General features: G+C 46.2%; 1 protein-coding gene across 4 annotated transcripts in view; it reads left to right on the top strand.

The window, feature by feature from the left end:
- Positions 1–14,925, top strand: part of MAT1A (methionine adenosyltransferase 1A) — a 43,911-nt gene extending 28,986 nt beyond the window's left edge. For 2 of the 4 annotated variants that reach the window (XM_070945909.1, XM_070945912.1), the window contains 3 exons: positions 335–517; positions 8,764–8,897; positions 10,808–12,501. In XM_070945909.1, the coding sequence (XP_070802010.1) occupies positions 335–517; positions 8,764–8,897; positions 10,808–10,949 (459 nt within the window). In that variant the 3' untranslated portion in view covers positions 10,950–12,501. Of the gene's footprint in view, positions 1–334; positions 518–8,763; positions 8,898–10,807 lie in introns of all 4 variants that reach the window. The other 2 variants (XM_070945910.1, XM_070945911.1) reach the window with 2 other exon arrangements.
- Positions 14,926–15,218: the final 293 nt, after the last annotated feature.

The following is a 15,218-nucleotide window of genomic DNA, read 5'->3' as shown; positions in this document are numbered from 1 at the left end:
CTGTTTGCTCTTCTCTGCACTTTTTCTACAGTAGTGCAGAAGAATTCTCTTCCCTTGATTGGTTTGACCAAAAGCATTATAATTCTGATCCTGCACTAAGAGACACATGCATAGTTGAATTTGTTTTGAGGGTTACTCAAAATTTCCTAAGCCAAATTTTGACAGGATTTCAATTTACGGTCTGGAGGCAAGTATTATTAGCTAAACAAAAGACATCTTCTTTCATCTTTGAAGGCTTTCTTTGGTCTTTTGGGGGGAGGGGGGCTATCATGAAACATTTTCCAAAACACTTGGTAAAAAACGATATTGGACATTTGGTCTTGCAATATTGCAGGGTGATGCAGGAGTTACTGGCCGGAAAATCATTGTGGATACTTACGGTGGATGGGGAGCCCATGGAGGTGGAGCTTTCTCGGGCAAGGACTACACAAAAGTGGACCGATCAGCGGCCTATGCAGCCCGGTGGGTGGCCAAATCTTTAGTGAAAGCAGGGCTGTGTCGTCGGGTTCTGGTTCAGGTAAGTGACATTTTATGACCAGTTTATTACAGCCATAAAACCAGATATCTACTGATAGAATTGCTACCTTTCTTTCTCTCCCTCCCCCCTCTCTCTTTCTCTCTCTCTCGTCTATCATCTATCTATCTATCTCTATCATCTCTATCATCTATCTATCTATCTATCTATCTATCTATCTATCTATCTATCTATCTATCTTGTATCATATTGGCACATCTGGGAAAACCTGAATCTGAAAGCTTCCAGGTTTTCCCCACCCAAAGGCAAGACCAAGTCCCTGCCCAGCACCCACATGAACATCCCATGGTCCAATCAAAGCACTGTCCCAACTGGAGATGCCTCCTAGTCACACCCCTCCAGCTGTAGGGCAAGATGTCCTTGACTCTCTGAGAAAGCAATGTTATTATGACTATAATGCTCCATACAATCCCCCCTTCCAGTTTCCCACAGCGCTAAATGTGCCAGGCCTGAAAGTCTAATGCAAAAGATGGCTTCCAGGCCTGACAGGCCACCCCTGCCATGCTAGTCATCAGAAGATTGTGTCCTGTAATAAGAGTAACACAGGGTGTTAATTCAAAAGACTAACCACCTCTCCCCTCCCCCAGGGGGACCCTTTGGCTTATCAGGATATTTATCATGGAATTGTTTCACTAGCCTGTCTGCTTTTACATCCCAGCTTTTAACCCAGGTAGCTTTAGACAAAGGGTACCCTTTCCAATGAACTAAATATTGCAATCAACCTCTCTACAATCTAGAGTCTAAAATCTTTTTAACTTCGTAATGGGTTTCTCCTTGCACCACCACAGTTGGGAGGTGGTCGAGTCTGCGGCAGTGGTGAAATGTAAAATTCGTTACTACCGGTTCTGTGGGAGTGGCTTGGTGGGGTGGGTGGGTAATATGACTGAATGGGCGTGGCCAACTTTTTTTTTTTACTTTTAAAACCATTTTTTCTACAGCCGAAGAGGTTGTAAAAAAAAAATGCTTTTAAAGCCTCTGACGATCCCAGCTGACTTGCCTGATCAGCAGAGGCTTTCTTTTTTTTTAAAGCCTCTGACAATCCCAGCTGACTTGCCTGATTGGCAGAAGCTTTTTTTCCTTTTAAAAATATTTTTTCTATAACCTCTTCAGCCGAAGAGGTAGAAAACATGGTTTTTAAAGCTTCTGTTGATCCCAGCTGAGCCGCACGATCATCAGAGGCTTTTTTTTTTTACTTTTAAAAGCATTTTTTTGGCCAAAGAGGTTGTAGAAAAAATGCTTTTAATTTTTTTTAAAAAAGCCTCTGATGATTGCGCGGCTCAGCTGGGCAATGGGGGGCAGGGATTTTTGCTACCGGTTCTCCGAACCACCCGCCTCCATCGCTACCGGATCGGGCGATCCAGTCTGAACCGGGAGCATTTCACCCCTGGTCTGCGGTCTTAAACTAGACCCGATGGCTGGCTTCAGCAGACTACAGTGGAAAACAGGATGCACTTTTCCTAGAATATGGGGGAGGTTAAGTTGAACTGTCACTGGGTTAATTACTTTCAGTATTGGGAATGGACCTAAAGACATAGGTCCCAGCTTTCTACTAGGCAGTTTTAGTTTTATGTATTTGGTTGATAGATAAACCTGATCTCCCACACAGAAGGGAGGCTGAAGAAATCAATGTTTGTCCAGTTGCTTTTTATATGCCTCAGCAGCTTCTGCTAGTACTTTTTTAGTGTTCTCCCAGCCCTTCCTCTGCAACTCCATCCACTCAGTCAGGGTCATGGAGGAGGGAGGTTCTCTGGGCAGTTCGGGCATGGGTACAAAGTCCATGCAGCTGGTGACCTTGAAGGGGCTTAATCCGGTGCTACTGTGCACAGCGTTGTTTTAAGCCACTTCTGCAAATGGCAGCAGGTCTGCCCAGTTCTCTTGTTCGTAATCCACATAACATCTTATATATTGTTCCACCATTGAGTTCACTCATTCCGCAGGTACGTTCGTACTCGGATGGAAAGCCGAGCTAAATCCTTGTGTGGATCTGACCAATCTCAGGAACTCTCTCCAAAATTTAGCTGTGAATTGGACTCCTTGGTCTGAGGAGTCTGTGCAGTCGGTAAATCTGTTTGATGAACATCTTTGCCAGCTTTTTCACTTATGGCAATCTTGAATAGGCTGTAAAGTGGGCTTGCTTTGAAAATAAGTCGATTACTGTCCAAATGACTGTATTTCCCCCACTCTCTGGGAGCTTGACTATAAAATCCATTGCAATTCCCTCCCAAGGTCAGCTGGAGCTAGCTACTTGCTGGAGGAGCCCAGGAGGTTTCCCTGGTCTCATCTTCATGGCCGCACAGGTGGCACAGCTTTTTATATAGTCCTCTACATCAGCTTTCATTTTTGGCCACCAAAATTGCCACCTGGCCAGGTGCAGGGTTTTCAAAAATACAAAAAGGCTGGCTAGTTGGGAATCATGGCTGCACTGTAGCATTTCCAGTCTCAAGCTGGTAGGGACATATAGTTTTGATCCCTTCCAAGCCAGTCCATCTCTCATGGTCAAGATGTCTCTATTATCTGAGCCATGGGTCAGTTGGAAGTGCTGTTTTCAGTGCCACTGTCAGTTTGCCCTGCCCGGGATTGGGTTGTCATCTGGTTTGGCCCCTGGTGGCCCCTTGTGCAGCTCATTGCAAGGGGGGAATGATGGTGTGAACAACTTCTTCCTTGTGGCTGTCGAATTGGGGTTTTCTCAATAGGGCATCAGCTAGCAGATTTTTTCCTGCTGGGATGTACTTCAGCTCAAATTTAAATAGTATGAAGTATTTTGTCCAGTGGATTTGTTTGGGAGATAGTTTTCTGGGTTTTTTTAGAGCATCAAGGTTTTTGTGATCAGTCCAGACCTCGAAGGGCACTTTACCCCCTTCCAGAAAATGCCTCCAGGAGAGGAGGGCCCAGCAGACAGTGTAGGCGTCTTTCTCCCAAATGGCCCACCTCCTTTTGGTGTTGGTGAGCTTCTTGGACACCCAGGCACAGGGTAGGAGCTGTCCTTGTGGGCCTTCTGTAGGAACACGGCTGCCATGGCTACATCACTGGTGTCTGCTTGGATGATGAACTGTCGTTCTGGGTCCAGGTGTTGGAGAATCGGCTCCTTGGCAAAGAGCCATTTTAATATCTCAAAGGCTCTTTGGCAGACCATTGACCAGGCAAGGGTTGGCTCAGCCATGGTTTCACAGGAAGAGACCACATTTTTAACAGTTCTGTTAGGGGCAGGGCAACTTCTGCGAATGCTGGGATAAATTGCCTGTAAAAGTTTGCAAACCCCAGGAAGCTTTGAAACTGTTTGTGGGTGCATGGGGGCTGTCAATCCAGCACCGCTTTCATTTTTACTGGATCCATTTCCACCCCTCCAATGGATATTCGGTAGCCTAGATAATCTAGGGAGGTGTGATGGAATTCACATTTTGACAGCTTTGCCTAGAGCTTCATGGTGAGGAGTTTTTTCAGTACTTGCCACACTAGCTTTACATGTTCCTCGAGAGTTTAGCTGAATATAAGAATGTTGTTCAGGTAAACTAGGTCCCCTTTTTGTAGGACCTTATGCAGCATTTCATTAATTAATTGCATGAAGACTGCTGGGGCTCCCTGCAGACCAAACAGTATGACTTTGAATTGGAAGCTGCCAAGCGGACAGTTAAAGGCTGTCTTTCATTCATCTCCTTCTTTGATTCTTATGTGATAGTAGGCTTCTCTGAAGGACAGTTTGGTGACCACCTTGCCCTTGGCTAAGGGGCTTAGTATGTCCTTCATGAGGGGGAGGGGGTAGGTGTTCTCCATGCACACAGCATTAATTTCACAAAAATCAATGCAAAGCCTCATCCCCCCATCTTTTTTTTTCTTTAAATAGTACTAGGACTGCTACTCTGGATTTTGCGGGCTGGATGAAGCCTCACGCTAGGTTGGCAAGCTTGGGCAGCTTGGCTCCTGGCACGAATTCACTGTTTAGCGGTGAGAGGGGAGGAAGTTGTAGTCTTCCTCGCTAAAGACTCCTGACAGGTCTCGGTACTCTCTTGGCACCTGCGGACTGCTGGGCAGTCTCCTATAGCTGTCTTCCCACATGATGGTTGGTTCCCATTTGTCTAGCCACGTGAGGCCTCAGTCATTTTTGGAGCTATGACAAATCAGATGAGTTCTTGGTGGTGGCCCATTTCTAGTCTGACAAGTTCTATGACTAGCATGGCAGGGGCTCCACCTATTAGCGTCCCATTGACCTGTTCAAAGCGAATGGGGCATGCTAGGGGTCTTGTGCATATGCCTAGCTGTTCAACTATGGGGAGAGTGATTGGGCATCTGGTGCAACTAGTGTCTGTGACAGCTTCTGCTTCCCCTTGGGCCCTCATTTCTGGCACTATTATCTGAGTCTTGATAGTGAAAGGGTGGATGACTTCACTTACCATCGGGTCATCATTGCCGCTGCTCCCTTCAGCAGAGCCTGGAGGAGATTCTCTGGCTGGAGTTCTCTTGACTTTGTTTGGAAGGAGCAAAACCTCCACAGCCTGCTTGGTGATTTCCCCTTTATCCAGCAGCTTCCACAGGTCCTTCTTATCCAGGATGTGGGTAGTCCAGGCTTGGGGGACCAGGGATGGAGCCAAGCATTCAGATGCTCGGTGACCATGCTGACCACACCGGTAGCATTTGATAGTCCTGGATGGTGTGGGTTGCAGTATTTCGGGCAATTTAGCTGGGGTTCGGTGACCCAGGGGTCTTCTAGTTGGTTTCTCTGTAGATGGCTTCCTATGGGGGTGGATCTCCAGATCCATGGCCACTGCTGTGCTATACCATGCTTGTATATGTTCCAGTATTCCCTTGATGCCACAAGCTTGTCGGAGGTCTGGGTTGAGGGCCTCTGTGAAGTGGTAGACAAGGAGGTGCTCCAGCCAGTCCCTCAGTTTCCTGGCCAGTCTTTGAAACTCCCACACTAATTTCTTGGGAGGCCAGCCCACTTGTTTCAATGCCTTGATCTGAGCCTCGGCTTCTACTCAGTGGTGGCCTTTGAACTGCCTTCGGAGCAGCTGGACAAATTCATCAGCAACTTCTAGCTCCGGGCCTTCCTCATCATCTAGCTCAGCTATCCACCACTCCACCATTTATGGCATCCACAATCACTGAAATCAAGTCTCGATCGGTTGGGTATTGATCCCCATAATGGTCGATGTAAACCCAGACTCGATTGAGGAAGTAAGCTAGCCTTCCTGGGGTCCCATCAAATGCTCTAAATCGCAGAGGGGGAGCAGCTGGCGGGGCCGACTGCAGAGCTGGCATGGGCTGCTGGGCTGGTGCTGGCTGATGGGGGGGGTATCAGCGGTAGGGTCACGACCGGTGGCTGGAATTACAGCAGTGGCTGAACCAGTACCAGTGGAGAGGCCATGATCGGTGGCTGGAATTGCTCTGGTTGTTGGACTGGTGTGGGGCAGGTGTCTTTTTTATTATTATTATTATTATTATTATCTTTTTGGGTTTTTTTGGTTTTTTTGTTTTTTTTTAATTGAAAAAGTTTTTCAAATACAGATTTTTCCCCCTTTTTTCCCCCCTCCTCCCTAACCCCCCGTCCCCCTCCCCTCCCCCTATGGCTTCTCCAAAATAAAACCCGAATTAGTAACAGATTATATAATACTTTACCATCCTTTTTACTCCACCCCCCATATGCTGACCCTTTCTTTCTAACAATATTATTATATCCCCCTTATACTATACATTTCAAAGCAACATTCAGCTGTAAAATTATATAATAAATCCTGATTTAGCAATTTCTACTCATAATCTATCCATTTCCTCCTCCCCCATGCATATATCTCTTAATTCAAATCTTTTACGTATATTAATATAACATAACATCCCTTTTCCTAAACTAAACAATCAATAAGCTAACCTATCTCCTCCCACTTTCCTACAGGTCTACCATACATAATATTTTCAATATCTTTGTTCTTCTGCCCACACCACTAAAAAAAAATAAGCAGATTTTTTTTCCCTTTAAAGAAGAAAACTTCTCTCCAAACAATATCAATATCAAGTCCCTAAGAAGGAAGAAGCATAAAATAGGAATTTTTCTCTTCACTTCTAGCCAGCGCTGTTGTCTCAATTACTTTGTAACATATTGAACTAGTCAAACGGAAGGACTTTCGCTTTCGGCTTTCTTCTCAAGCCTCAGCCAGTCGCCATTTTAAACTTTCTTTTTTCCCCCCCTTCCACTCTTCTTTACTTTTAAAGTCAGTCTTAGGGTTATTGGAAATACTTACAATTTAGGGTCCCAGGTCCGGATTTCATCCTACTTGTTCAGAGAATCTGTTAGTTTTCGTTAGTTGGTCTGGTCCCATCGCCTGGCTCTGCAAAGCGCAGAGTTCTCCCGAAGCCCGGAGCAGCGGCGAGCGAAAATAGGGAGCCTCATCCTGCTTCCTCCCCAGAGACAAAAAAAGAACTCTGGGGACTTCGCAGAGGGCTCTACCTGCCTTCACCGGCTCTGTCTCTCGTTTCCTTACGGAAACGGAGTTTTTCGAGCCGCCTTTCAGCTGTAAAGGCGGCTCTTTAGGGGCGACAGGGCTGGCGGTCTCAAGGGACCGTCGGGCAGGTGTCCGATTGGCTAGGGATGTGTGTATTGCACACATCGCTAGCCAGGGTAGAATGCCAATCCAGGAGAGATCTGATCGGCTGGAGGCAGTCTGAGGACCAGTTGCTGGGGTGGAATACTAGGTCCCAACAGCCCCAGTTGTGGTCCCTGTAGCACCGGACTGGACTGGCTCAAAGAGCTTTGCTGCTGCACCATTCTGATTCTAGTGATGGCTGTCACTTCAGTAGACTGGGCCCAACGTGGGTGGTTATGGTACAACCCACTTCATGCTGAGTGAAAGGAGGCAGACGTTCCACTCAGTGGTGCTGCAGCTTCATGGCTCGGGAAAGGTGAATGTGGGCTGAACCAGTTCCCATCTGGGCTGCCCAGCCCCAAGAAGCTGAGCTGTGCTGCCCATGCTAAATTGGCTGAACTGCTCCAGGAGGCCCGCTAGTGACTGGCTACATAACGGCAGCGGGAATCCCCACTCTTGGGAGTGCCTGCAGCATGTCTGTCCCAATACCCTCCACTTGAGGGCTGGGTCTGCTTTGCTCTGCTTCCACCTATCCCCTGGTTCGGCACCTTCACCCCAGCCATCATCTCCTGGAGCAGCGCAACTCCTGTGGCTTCGCCCCACAGAGTAAGCTCCGGTTGCGCGGCTTGTTTGGGCGCTGGCTCTTTGGGCCAGGCACCCAGCAGGTGCTCTGCTCCTGTGGCCTCCTCCACTCCCACCATGGCTTGGGAAGGGGAGTAGATGGTCTTGACATAAATTGCCGAACCAGCCCCTGTGGCTTTCTGGATCGGGACTCCCTACACACAGTCACTCATGCCCTCGTCACCTCCTGCCTAGACTATTGAAGAGCACCTGGAAACTCCAACTGGTGCAGAGTGCGGCCGCACGGGTGGTTATGGGAGCAACATGGTGCTCCCGTGTGACACCTCTCCTGTGCGAGCTGCACTGGCTCCCGGTGGTCTTCCGGGTGCGCTTCAAAGTTTTGGTTACTACCTTTAGAGCGCTCCATGGCTTAGGACCTGGTTATTTACGGGACTGCCTACTACCACAAACAGCCTCCCACCGGCCGGTACGCTCTCATAGAGAGGGGCTCCTCCGGGTGCCATCAGCCAAGCAGTGTTGACTGGCGGCCCCCAGGGGGAGGACCTTCTCTGTGGGGGCACCCACTATCTGGAACGAGCTCCCCCCGGAGATACGGAGGATCCCGGATCTGCGCACTTTCCACCATGCTCTTAAGACTCTCCTATTCCAGCAAGCCGGCCTGGCCTAATTTTCTCCCCTTTCTTTTAAATTTTTAAACTGAAATTTTAATTTGTTTTAAATTATTGGGATTTTTAATTGTCTTGGGCTAAATTATTTAATTTGGTTTTAAATTGTTTCTAACTTTTGTATTTCTGTATTTTATCCTGTGCCTGTTCACCGCCCTGAGTCCTTCAGGAGTAGGGCGGTATACAAATTTAATAAAACTAAAACTAAACTAAACTAAATTGGTCCTCTGTTCTTTCTGATTAATGCCATTCTTTATTTGAATCTTTGGACAATCATGGACAGTTTTCTCCCTCCTTCTCAAAACCTGGACCTCCCCTTTTTACTGACTAAAGGAGTGGCCACCAAATGAATCTGTGGATGACATGCACAAAGCCAGACTCAAAGTGTCTCCTTCTTGCCACCTAGGTTGCCTACGCTATTGGAGTGGCTGAGCCGCTGTCCATCTCCTTGTTCACCTATGGTACCTCTGCCTACACTGAGCAAGAGCTACTCAACATTGTCCACCAAAATTTTGACCTTCGACCCGGAGCCATTGTCAAGTGAGTATTTCGCTTTGGAGCAGTGTAGAAACAAATGGTGGAAACTGTTGCTTTTCTAGTCCTGGAAACTGAATGAAAATCTGAACTTCCTTCCATTCCATTTCGAGTTTTTCCAAAAGAATCAGGCTCTGACTGGGAAGTATTTATGGTGTGCTCTCCCATCCTTGGGAGTATGATACTCCTGGTGTGTGGGTGTGGGTGTGTGTGTGTGTGTGTGTGTGAGAGAGAGAGAGAGAGAGAGAGAGAGAGAACCATTTCAAATATGTCACTCTGGGAGGGTTCCAGTTTCATACTCAACATGGAGTCCCTCTTCAAATAGTTCTTGCTACAATTTGGCCAAGTGGGAAAAGAGTCTTGGTTTCAAATGTTAGACAGTTCCAGGGCTTAAAACCTGACCTCTGACAAGGGGCAGATTTATAGGTGTGCCAGCAGTTCTGTCAGTAAAGGGCTAATTATCCAAGCGAGAGCCTGGAGTTTTTTGAGTGAAAAGATTGACTCGTCTGTAGGACAAAATGTTCCAGAGATTTTCAGTGAATGTCACAAGGAAAAATTGGCCTTCAAAAAAGCTCATGTTTTCTTCTGGCCCAGATTGATCCAGAAGTGAAATGGATGTATATAAATTCCTTTATTAAAATGACCATGGTTGCTGCTTTTTTTTTTTTAATGTAACCTTGACTAGTAGCTCATTCCACGTACACCTGGACCTTTTAAAGCAGTTTGTTGTGGCACTGGCTTGTGGTATCTCCTTTCATAACAAGTACCTTGCTGGATCAACCAAGAGGCCTATTGAGGTCAGTGTTCTGGTCTGGAATGGTCATCAAGATACCAATGAAAAGTCTGCTTGTTCAAAACTTTTGCCTCATAGCTTATCAGATAAGTATGTGTGGGGCAGGGAAACTCATCATTTATTGGAGATCAATGGCTGCCTTATCTGGTTTCCCCGTTGACTTTGCTTGTCAAGAAGGTCGCAAAAGGGGATCACATGACCCTGGGACACTGCAACCATCATAAATGTGAGTTATTTACCAAGTGTCTGAATTTCAATCCTGTGATGTTGCAAAGGTTGTAAGTGTGATAAACAGTCCTAAGTCACTTTTCCTAAGTCATTTTTTTCAGTGCCATCCTAACTTCAAACGGCCATTAAATGAATTCTTGTAAGTCGAGGAATACCAGTGTAGCCCGCATCCAACGGGTGGGGGAAGCAGTGGTGGGTTCCTACCGGTTTGCACCAGTTCGGGCGATCCGGTACCGATAATTCGCCAAACCAGTAAAGATGGCTGGCTGGCCACGCCCCCGAACTGGTCACCACTTGCCCCGCCCACTTGCCCCACCTCCTGGGCAGCAGAGCAGACTGTGTGGCACTTGTGCATGCGCACAGTCTGCTCTGCGGCTTGCCTGCCTAAACTGCCTTCCCATGCAGTGCCTGCCCTGTACCCCAGCTGAGTTGCCTCCTCAGGTAAGCATGCAAGTCGTGCTAGCCTCCCATCCCTGTCGCTTGCCATGGCCCCTCCCACTGTCTCCACCGGGCTCGCGTGCCTGGCTAAGCTGCCACGGCCCAGCCCGGCTCCATTCCAGACCATGCTGCCTGTGGCCTAGCTTGCTGCGCCCCCCCCCACCCATCCCCGCCGGGCTCGTGATCTTACCTCCTTCCTCCCATGGCTGGTGGTAGAAGGGAAGGCAAATCAGCACCATTGAGGAACCACTCCTCAGCCCCAGCCATGTGTTTTCACTAGCACTAGCTTTTCATTCCAAGCAGCCCGAGCTTGAAAACACATGGCTGGGGCCAAGGAGCGGTTTCTCGTGGGCGCTGAAAGTACTGGCCTTCAACCTGGCTGTTTCTCTGTGCCAGGCTTTCCGGATGGGTCCCCAAAACACAGTGCTGCAAACAACTCTCTCTCTCTCTCTCCCAGCAAGAGAGCAGGGGAGAGAAAACAGCTTGCCGGAGAACACGTGAAGGACTCCATGTGGTCTCCAAGTCAGTGGCTGCTGCTTCTGTCCCCTGCTGCTTCTTGCCTGGGTGAGAAAATTTTTCACAGCATTAAACAAAGGTAAAAGGGAAGCAGGGGGAGGGGGGAGAGAAGGAGAGAAAGAGGCTTTAATTTGCTTCGCATTGGAGGCTGGAGGCTTTTTGTTTTCATTCGCTCCGTGTTCCTCCTTCATGCAAAAAAAAAAAAAAAAAAAAGCCTGATCTGATCTGGAACCGAATGTCATTAGAAGCAATGCTGTCAGCTTGGAGCATTTCATTTCAGTCTTTAACCGGGCAATGAATTGAACCTCCTCCGTAAAACAGATGCGATGTGGGTTGTTTGTCTAGGGCAGGGGTCTCCAACCTTGGCAACTTTAAGATTTGTGGACTTCAACTCCCAGAGTTCCTCAGCCAGTCTAAAAGTTGCCAAGGTTGGAGACCTCTGCCCTAGACCACTTTAGGAGCAAAGTGGTGGGTTTTGCTGGCATTTAAGGAGGAAAGGAAAGGAGGGAGGAAGAGAGAGAGAGAGAGAAAAGAGAGAGAAAGAAAGAAAGAGAAAGAAAGAGAAAGAAAGAAGAGGAAGGAAGGAAGGACCACAAACCCTGGCACTAGATGTGGCTTAAGAAGACGCTTTGAAACAGGATAGCACTCTAGGGCTGGAAGGGACGTTGGAGGCCATCTAGTCCAACCCCCTGCTCCAGCAGGAAACCTTATATCGTCTAGATTGTTTTGGTGCCTCCAACAGAGGAAAATTGCCAGAAAGGAAAAGGAGTTTACTAGGACAAGGCTGCCATGATAGGCAAGATAGTCCTTGACTTATGACCACAATTGAGCCCAAAATTTTGGTTGCTAAACAAGAGCGTTGTTAAGTGAGTTTCACCACATTTTACTCAATCCATGACCTCTCCTGGCTCTAACAGTCATGTGCAAGCTAGGTAGGGAAGAATATCTGAAGGTGTATGTAATGTTCTAAATGTATAGAAGTTATAGTTAAGTGTGTGGTAGAAAGTGGATTCTGGGTGTGTTTTTCCAAATGTAGTAAGTGAGGTTGAATGTGTATAGTTTTAAAAGAGCTCTCTCTGTGTGTACATACACATACAGTATATATAGTAGATAATGTATCTTTTTGTGTGCCTATATACACTCTATACTATGTAATATGTATGTACACATATGGCATATATACATAGGATTAAATAGTATATTTTGGATGTTCAGTAGTAGTAAATAGACAGGGAAATTGTATCTCGTTGAGGCCTTTGAGGTGAGGAGAGGCCAGGCACCTTAACCCTAACCCTTGACGTGAGTGATGTCAAGTTGGCCACGCCCACACAGTCGTATGACCACCAAACCACGCCCAGTCATATGACCACCAAACCACGCCCATCCAGTCACATGACTACCAAACTACACCCACCTAGTCACATGACCACTAAGCCACACCCACCAAACAAGCCACGCCCACAGAACCAGCAGTAAAAAAATTTGGAACCCACCCCTGGGGGGAAGCAACTTTAATAACTTTTTTTTTTTGTTTACACTTAGGGATCTGGATTTAAAGAAGCCCATTTATCAGAAAACGGCTTGTTACGGTCATTTTGGAAGAAGTGAATTTTCTTGGGAAGTTCCGAAAAAGCTCGCCTTCTAACTTTCTTGGGCCAACCTCTCTCCACTTCGAAGGAACAGTATTTTACTACCCCGAGTGCTTCCATTGACCATTGTCAGTGCTGAAGAAAAATAATAATGGAGAAATATTCCCTCTTTGCTTTCTCTACGTATCAGTCCATGCAGACTTGGATAAATTCGGGGCAGACGGATGCCATTTTAATTTTGTCTAATGCTGCTATTTTGGGGTAGGGGAGAAAATTCCATTGGAGAAGACAAGAAGGGACTTAAGCCTACAATCAAACAATGGACTTTTTTCCCCCAATCCAGCAGACCTACTACATCTTTCTAAACTACTAATAGGAAGAAACCTTTTTCTCAGATTTGGTATGATTTCTCGATGTTTTGCAACAGGACCATTCGAAGTTCTGGCATCCTGCTTCCATGTGCTATAAGGAGTAGCTACTCTTGGAGTAAAACAGAACATTTCCCCTAGATTGGAGATCTTTTTCAAGAGAAGTTCTGCCACATTTTACTAATTCTGTTCCAACTGTCCAATCCATGTTTAATTCTTTCTTGCTCTTTCCTCTCTTGACTGCCTTACAGATAGTCCTTCACGGATGACCATAAAGGAGTCTGCCTGTTCTGGTCGCATGTCATAACAGTCATGAAAGCTGTAGTCATATAGTGAATGTGGCAGTTGTTAAGCAGAGGCCACTGTCATTAAGTGAACCCATGGTTCCCTTGGGGGAAATTTTTGCCCCCAAAATGGAAATATCCGTTTTCAGCAAAACCCTTGCAGTCATGCGACTGAGGGACACTACGAATAACTGTAAATATGGCGAGATGTTCCCAACCCCTGATGCCCGCAAGGTGGGTCCAACACTCAAAATTTCAAATCTGGTTTTGAGTCCCCTTTTTGAAATCAGTCGTGACTTCAATGGGTCACAAAGCGAATGATCGTATGTCAAGGACTACCTGTAAAAGCAAACATTTTAGACGCATGCTTGGTGCCTTTTATCAATACACATAAATGTTGCTGACATTTCTGGAGCCTGTTCCAGACAGTTTTTAGATACAAAAGGGTTTAAAAAAAGATTGCCAGAATAGTGGTGTAGAAGCCGCACGTTTCGGCCAATGGTTGAGTTGGCGTGACTGAACGGTAAGCTCAAGACATTCACGTGAGTTGGAGAGAAATTGTCAAGAGTAGAATAAATCCAGCAAGAGGTGAAGGAGGACATACGACGGAGGAGATAGACGTAGCAGCAACTTATAAAGCAAGGAAATGGAGAAAGAATGACTCTTGAGAGCTGTTGGAGAGGAGTAGGAGAACAAGAACCATTTCCCCAGTATTTTAATTTAAAATATCACCACTGTGTACTGACCCAAAAAGTCAGGATAGATGTTTGCTTCAATCAGAATAATATCTTGGGCCAGTAATAAAAGAGAGAGCCAGTCTGATCTAGTAGTGAAGGCATTAGGCTAAAAACCAGGAGGCTGTGAGTTCTAGTCCTGCCTTAGGCATGAAAATGAGCTGGGTGACTTTGAACCAATCAACAGGAGACCATGAGTTCTGGTCCCACCTTAGGCATGAAAGCCAGCTGGATGACTTTGGGCCAGTTCCTCTCTCTCAGCCAAACTCACCTCACAGGGTTGTTGTTGTGGGGAAAACAGGAAGAAGAAGGAATATTAGACCTGTTCCCCACCTTGAGTTACATCTAAAAATAGTAAAGGTGGGATAAAAATATTTTTTTAAAAAAAGGCAGAAAGAGGAACGTTTCTCATGACCTAGAGAAATGGTTCTGCAGAAGCAAATTGGTTTCAGGTCCCATTTGATGCTTCTTAGTTCAACTGGGACAAGAATACAGATGTGTAGTTCTGCCTTATAGGCTGTGTTTCTTGAAATATGAATGTTGCATCAAAGGAAAGCTTCCCTTGCTTGGGGTCAGGAGGGAAGGAAGCCCTCTGTGCAAGGATCTTTGACACTTCTGTGCATCGTCTCATCAGAATTCAAATTCAGTATTTTACTTTACTGTGTTAAGCATCACATATGCTCAATGGTGCTATATCAATTGCTATTATTAAGAAATGACAGGCTGGTGTCATAATAATCACAATTCTGTCTCAGGATTACAAGCATATTTTGTTCCCATCCCTGGAAAAATCCTATCAGTGCCTTGGTAGATCTTTTGTTTTTAAAATTTGGGGTAGGCTTTGCCCTCCTTCCTACATGTCTCACTTTTTCCCACTTCTCTTGTGTGTGGCTTGCAAATCTCTCTTGGCGTTGATGGTTTTCTGTTTCTGATGTTTAGGTCATTTCTTGCATCGCCACCATCAAAGCTGTCTGGCAGGGGGAGATTTTCAAAAATGGGGGGAAGGGATGCAAAGTACACTTTTACAATGTATTTAAAGTGCATAATTTTAATTACATTTCAATAAAGTTTCAATTTAAGGGGACGGTAGATCACTTACCCTCTTGAATTCAGCCACTGCAGAAGGAGAGTTGGGAATCTGGTACAAGCTTTCCTGCTAACAAATGTAAAAGGCACCAAGGTTTGGGAGCTCCTTCTCATTTCATCTGTGCTTCTGATGAAATGAAGTGCGTCTCTGCTCCAAAGCGGATGACTTTTAATACAATTTGTTGCAAAACCAGCTATGCTCATGATGTTTGGCCATTAGATGGCAGCATAACCCAGCTTGGTTTAGTGTTTACCTGGTTAAATTATTAACAGAATAAGACAACAGAGTTG

The sequence above is a fragment of the Pituophis catenifer genome, unplaced genomic scaffold, assembly GCF_029215685.1.
Source record: "Pituophis catenifer annectens isolate HBS135680 unplaced genomic scaffold, rPitCat1.0.hap2 SCAF_6, whole genome shotgun sequence".
Taxonomy (NCBI): Eukaryota; Metazoa; Chordata; class Lepidosauria; order Squamata; family Colubridae; genus Pituophis; species Pituophis catenifer.
The sequence above is the reverse complement of the archived record's forward strand: the minus strand, read 5'-3'. Positions and strand labels throughout refer to the sequence as shown.